This window comes from Pundamilia nyererei, unplaced genomic scaffold, assembly GCF_000239375.1.
Source record: "Pundamilia nyererei isolate P.nyererei 1_Seehausen unplaced genomic scaffold, PunNye1.0 scaffold00426, whole genome shotgun sequence".
In the NCBI taxonomy this organism is placed as follows: Eukaryota; Metazoa; Chordata; class Actinopteri; order Cichliformes; family Cichlidae; genus Pundamilia; species Pundamilia nyererei.
The window spans coordinates 243,701-250,315 of record NW_005187827.1 but is presented as its reverse complement, the minus strand read 5'-3'; the positions used below and the strand labels follow the sequence as shown (position 1 = coordinate 250,315).

General features: G+C 42.2%; 1 protein-coding gene across 2 annotated transcripts in view; it reads right to left on the bottom strand.

Annotated features, from left to right (window-relative positions):
* gys1 (glycogen synthase 1 (muscle)) overlaps positions 1–6,615 on the bottom strand; it is a 12,044-nt gene that overhangs the window by 3,655 nt on the left and 1,774 nt on the right. The window contains exons 2-14 of one of the 2 annotated variants that reach the window (XM_013916015.1): positions 6,059–6,217; positions 5,780–5,961; positions 3,415–3,606; positions 3,079–3,264; positions 2,772–2,916; positions 2,257–2,374; positions 2,004–2,124; positions 1,752–1,858; positions 1,595–1,654; positions 1,149–1,341; positions 774–900; positions 597–692; positions 335–498 (exon numbers count right to left, since the gene is read on the bottom strand). In XM_013916015.1, coding sequence (XP_013771469.1) covers positions 335–498; positions 597–692; positions 774–900; positions 1,149–1,341; positions 1,595–1,654; positions 1,752–1,858; positions 2,004–2,124; positions 2,257–2,374; positions 2,772–2,916; positions 3,079–3,264; positions 3,415–3,606; positions 5,780–5,961; positions 6,059–6,176 — 1,809 coding nt within the window. In that variant the 5' untranslated portion in view covers positions 6,177–6,217. The remainder of the gene's footprint in view (positions 1–334; positions 499–596; positions 693–773; positions 901–1,148; positions 1,342–1,594; positions 1,655–1,751; positions 1,859–2,003; positions 2,125–2,256; positions 2,375–2,771; positions 2,917–3,078; positions 3,265–3,414; positions 3,607–5,779; positions 5,962–6,058; positions 6,218–6,615) is intronic. The other variant, XM_013916016.1, reaches the window with a different exon arrangement.

The following is a 6,615-nucleotide window of genomic DNA, read 5'->3' as shown; positions in this document are numbered from 1 at the left end:
TCTGGTGCAAATTACTGACCTCTGTCATCATTTTAAGTGGGGGAACTTGCACAATCGGTGGCTGACTAAATACTTTTTTGCCCCACTGTATATATTACTCAATTACTTTTGTAGTATGAATGGCCACGGGGAGGACTTTAACAGCAGGAAAAGCTCAGAAATGTATGCCCCCCTTCACATTTTCCAAACCTGCCAAAAAGGCTGAACTGGAGCCTTTGGCGGGCCGATTCTGGACCGTGGGCCTTATGTTTGACACCCCTGATCAAGAAGGAAAACAACAAAGACAATGAAGGCCGAGGGGTCCAGAGATGTGCAACAGGATTTGTAATGTTACCCTGCCGAGGTATTTCCAGTCCAAGAGATCGCTCAGACGCTCAGTGCGGTTCCTCTGGATGATCCGTTGGCGGCGGCTCTGCTTGCAAAACTGGAACAGGAAGGAAGTGAGCTGGTTGCATGACTCGTCCACTCCCCGACACCTGCGGTCCAGGATGTAGATACCTGCAAAGCGAAAAAGCAGCAGTTTTTCCTGATTATCTTAAAAAGAGGACTTCTTTTGAAAAACAGTAGAATTTAGAAGAGAAGGCATGAAGATGCACCATATGCCGTTGGGTCTGCTATGTGTTCCTCCATGAAACAGCCAAAACCTGACAGGTTAGTGGAGATTGATGGAATTCCCATGACAGTGCACTCAGCTGATAAACAGGGAAACAATAATTAGTACTTTTATATTAATACACACATAGATGCATCTTGTCAGCATGAATGAATCATACCAGGTGTGTAGCCCCAGGGCTCATAGTAAGAGGGAAAGACGCCAAGGTGGCAACCTCTTACAAACTCCTCGTAGTCCATTGGAAGAAGAGGAGAGGTGGATGAAAGGAACTCGGGATGGAAGATAATCTAACAGATGAAGAAGAAATTCAGTGTTACAGACAGATAGGGCACACTGCCAGAACCAGCAGCATGAGGGGTAATTCAGATTGAGGAAAAAATAAAATTACAGAATCATGCTCACAACACTTTTTTCTTTCAGGTGCGACTATGATACCTCACAAACTAAAAAAAATAAATCTAAATAAATTAACAACTTAAATCCCAGAAAGGCGACAGGGAATCTTCCAGCGGTCACCTCCTGTCACGTGACCTACCTTGACCCGGTCAGCAGAGCTGTTGAAAAGGCCGATGCGGCGAACACAGTTGAGGATGGGGTCGCTGCTGTCCTCCAGCATGTTGTGAGTGCAGATCGGAGGCTGGCACTGTCTCTGAGTGGCAAAGATGGCGCGCTTCATGATAGTGAAATCCTCTTTGTCCAGCATCTTCGACACATCTGGCAGCTGCCCACTGAAGAAAAAGCTCGAGTTAATGTTAAAACGAAACTCACAGCACAAAAAAACAAAAAATCAAATAATTAGCAGGTTTGAATTTAATAAAACCAATAAGATTTCAACATTTTTACAAATTCAGGTATATCCAAGTTTAATGGATACCTTTATTGGGGACTATTTATTAGGAGATATTTGTTGTAATAAGCTGGGTGTCTAATACTTACATCTTACAGTTTTTAAGAGGCAGGATTAAAAAGGGGTCGACTTACACCAGAAGTGACTCATAAAGTTTCTTTCCAAAGCGCTCCTTCACAGTCTGAGCAGTATCCCTGCCAGGGACAAAAAATAAAAAAAAATAAAATAAAAATTCAAATCCATTACTCCTTTAAGTTCAAAATGAATAACTACATCTGTAAAGAACCTCACCAGAGCTGCTTCCTGACTGCTTGGCCCTTCAAGGTCTCCACATTGAAGTTGTTTGTCCGAGCTGGCATGATGAAGAATGCGATCACTGTCACGTCACTGTGGTTGACCTTTGATGGACCATACAGACACTGGAGTTAGATTTTGTTTTATCTTTTTAAAAAAAACAAAAAAAAAAACACCTAGGATTGACCTTTCTCCTTCCACATCTGTGAACACATGTGCACATCTGTGAACACAGCCACACATACGTACTCTCAGTAGATAATTGAGTCTGGCTAAAGCCTCCAAGAAGATGTCGGCTCCTTTGTTGGAGAATTCGTACCTCCCAGCGATGAAGAGGAACAAACACTTGTCCAGGTTGAAGTCGAGGTGTCTGATGGTCAGATGGTCACCAACATACGATTTAAAAAAAAAAAAAATACACAACTTGATTTGTCACTTCCCCTTTCTGGCTAAATTCATTAACTTTTAAGCACTTTACACACGCTGTGACGTGCGGACTAACCCATAGAAGTGCCCCCTGACAAACTCCTGAATCCGACTCTTGCTCTGAGCGTGGAGGTTTTGAAACTCGTGCATAGCTGAGAACTTCTTCACGTTGAGCCCGTTGGGAGTCACGATATCTGTGGAAGCACGTGAGGCAAAGCATAAGCATGCAGTAGAGAAAGGGTGATGATTTGATAGTCAGGTAGATTAAAAATCTCCAAAGCATAATTAATACTCGATATGTATAGTTCAGGCTGAAGTAGTTTTAAAAGAGTGAGTAATTTAAAGTGGAAAAAAATATTACTATGTAACATTTTATAGTGGTTTTTGGGAAGCTGTTACTTTTTTGTTCTTAAGATAAAATGAGTCATGATTTTTAAGGATTTTCTAAGAGTTAATTTAAAATAATACTACACTGAAAGCTTTATATTGTATATATTATATTTTACATATTCAGACTTCTATATTCAGAGTATTGCAGGGGGAGCTAGAGGCATGCTGCCGTCTTACACACACCAGTTCACTGCTACACACCTGGTTTCCTCTTGAGCAGGTGTTCTGCCTCAATGGCAGTAATTTGAGACACTGTGGTGAAGACGTGGGCACAGTGTGCCGCTGCACGCTCTATACAGTAGCGATGGTAGATTTGTCGATCGCCCGCTTCCTTGTCTACATTGAACTGAACACAGACAGACCACAGAGAGTCTATAATGTAGTCAGCTATTTTTTGAAATAGTTCATATTTATATTCATATAAATCACACATTCAAAGTCAACAACTACTTGATGGCATCTTTATTTATTTATTGAACTGATACTTAATAAAAAAGCAGGTACATACCTCTGCTAGGTTGTTATAGAAGTCCACGTTTCCAGCACACAGGTAGCGCCCCAGGAGTGTAGCATGTGTGGTGAAGATGGTTGCCACTGGAAGCTGTCTCTGTCTACACAACATCAGCCCCAGTCCTGCCAGCCACTCATGGAAATGGGCCACAATGTGCGCAGGCTGCTCACACTGGGCTGCAAACTGTGATTTGGAAGGAAAGAAAGGGTTCAGATTAGTTTAATATGCTGCTTTAAAGAGCCCTTTAAACTGCTGGAGGACCTACAGATAATCCATCTTTATGTTTTATGCCCGTTCTCATCAGCTGTGTAGTATTAAGTCTGAGCTGCTGACCTCTCCCAGAAGCCAAGCGGTCAGGAAACCAAACAGCACCGCATCGTTGGCCTCGCGGTCAAACCATGGCACGCCAATGGAACAAAGCTCCCACAGCTCGCTCTTCCAGGAGTCTAAAGACCAGGCGGTGAACGCGATATCAATGAGCACAACGTAGGGACTGCCTTCAATAAGCCAGCGGCCAAAGTAGACCTGTAAGAAAACAGACAAGGGCGAAAGGGAGAAAAAAAACTGGTTAGTCCTTCTCTCTCTAACATAACGTAAGTGAATGACTTCTATGTCTTTACAAAAATGTATTCCAATCTAAGAAAGCCTGGATTGAGTATTTCTTGTTGTTAGAATTGCAATTCATGCTGCTTAGAACGCAACTAAAGTGGAATAGTTTAATACACTAATGCCAAAACTAATGATCTAAAATTTGTACCAGCAATGAATAAACCTTTAAAAACACATCATCTGGTAATCAAATCACCATCTTCAATTCTTAAAATGACATTGAGGTTCTTGCGTTCCTTCAGCCTTATTTAGGCTGCACAGAACCATGAACAGGCAAATTATTTCCCCTCCTCCCACTTTCCACTGCTGGCACCCTGCCCCCACACCACTTGTGCATCTGTAAGCAACCCTGGGCCCCATTCATTCAGTGTCCACAACTACTACCACTACTACTACAGTCTTTAGCAGGTCTGAAAAATTTGTTATTTAACAAAGGTTGCATGAAAGTGCATGAAAAACAAAGACATTGCATGGGAATTGATAGGATAACTTTAAATTAGTCAGTCAAATGATAATTAACTGTGAGCAGCTCTATAAAAGCAGACGTTTTGCCAGTTTTGCTTGTCTGGAACATTCAGGTATGTGTTAACAATCCCTCAATCTTCCCATGAGTGGAAAAGCAAATTCACCTCAAGGTCAAACTGTTCAATGAGCCATATTTGTTGAAAACCAAACACAGCACGTCAGCACAAATACCTCATACTGACTCTCAAGCACGGCAGTGGAGGACTGATGATGTGGGCTTATTTGCAACCCCAGGACTGGGGCACCTTGCAGTCATGAAGTCCACTATGAACCCGTGTGTATATCAAAGTATTAAGGGGTCAAATGTGAGCCCAAATATCCGATAACTAAAGCTTGGTAGAAAATGGGTCCTGCAACAGGACAATGATTACAAGGACGGCAGGAAATTTGTGGCTGAAAAAGAAAAGAATCAATGCATTTTCTTGGCCCAGTCAGAGTCCAGACCTGAACATGATGGAAATACTCTGGTGGGACATTAACAAAGAGCTGAATGAACTGAGGCAACCGTTTAAAGAAGAGTGGATCAAAATTCCACCACAACCATGATCAGAGACTGATAATGTCAAACAAAAAACAAAACAATCCCTAAAAGTTACTGCTGCTGTTTCTACGAACTACTGAGTCACGGGGTGCACTCTTTCCCCCCCACACTGCTTCTGCAAAATAACAATGGCACAGTGAATATGTCATGCACTGTTGTTCATCAGGTTGTATATAAATTATTTCAGTATTTAGTAAGAATCAATAGATTTTTATTATGTTCTGATACCGGTACATAAAACCTTAGACGTTTTGTTTGAAAATGGGAGGGTCCTGGGATGATACCTGTAATCCACTGGGCAAAACTAAACAAAACTATCATTACAAACCAAACTTTCAGACACACCGAGTGTTGCTGGGACACCCTTATTAGCAATGTAACATAAGTAATGTTATCTTCAGATGCCTCTGCTGTTGAACCACATGTGCACACAGAAACAAAGAGCAGAGGAGAGGGAAGGAACTAGTAACATAATATGAAACATGCAAATTCAGTGTTGCTGCAGCCTGCTTTTGCTCTCTTCTTGTCCCATCAATTGTGGCTGAAAGTAACCCATACAGGCTTTACTGACCTGGCTGCACTAACCCCTTTAAAAGCGTACCGCTACCAGTCCTAACCTTTTCCCACAACTCCACATTATACTCAGAATGACACAGCACAAAGCTTTAGAAGTATCACACTCCGTCATCTATTTCTGGAGCGCATTTGTGAGAAAGAGAGAGACAGAGAGACATCGATACAACTTCTAACCTTTGCGGGGGAAATGTCACTGGGTTTTGAGTTGTGGTCAAGGACAGAAGGCTGGGCAGAGTGGGAGTGTGTCAGATGTAAAAGATGAGTGAAAGATGAACTCTAATTGGGCGTTAGAGCGCACATTCACTGCATGCATACACAAATAAACTATTAGTACCTCAGCCACGAGTTGTTAGGATGACTGCCCGTCAGTGGATCGTATAAATTTAACTCAGTGTCTGTGTGTGTGTGTGTAGGGGTGTTTGTGTTTTAGTTTACATATGGTAGTACCTTACACCCACTGGAGTTCATCTTGTCAATGGTTCGCCTGAGTGCGGGGTTTGTGGGCTCGATCAGCTCCACCTGAGTGCGCACGTTGCTCTCCACATAGGGACCCACCAGGAAATAGTTCTCCCCCCATTCCTCTGAGGTCAGACGGGCTTTGGTCTGGATGACGGTGTAGATGCCTCCAACTTCACACATAGAAAGATATAATGTGATTCAACACAAACGACATTGTCTTTTGGCATAATTTTTTTTAATTATCTTCAAAAACCACCAAACACTTGCCTTTGTTAGCAACCTCCCAGGCTATTTCAAAAAGGACGGCATCCTCTAAATCAAACTCCTCGTCCCATTCCTCCAGTCCTGACAGGGACGTGACAGACAGGCTTCGAGCCAGCGGCATGCTGGGTAAATATAGAAGACACTCCGCTGAGACGGGGACACCTTACAACCACACACACACAGACACAAAACGTAACTGTCATGTGCTGCAGTTATTTCCAAGCAGTTCACATGTACTTGGATACACATGCCAGCTTGTTTATTTCTGTCACACACTGATTTTAAGCTCCTCATCTTTGATAAAAGCATGTCAAGTTTTTTAATACGTTGTCTAAATCATAAACAAAAGCCACTCTTAATCTTTAAACATCACCAGGTTAACCTCAAGCGGCTTCAATGAGCAATTTCCTCTTAACCAACATCTCCTCACATAGCTATATGAAACCTTTACGCTTTCATTAAACAACACACCCGGTTGCATCATTCTTACGACATTACACAACTGGAATCCAAACTCAACATATCTCACTTCTTTTCACAAGTCTCATTTCCACACATTT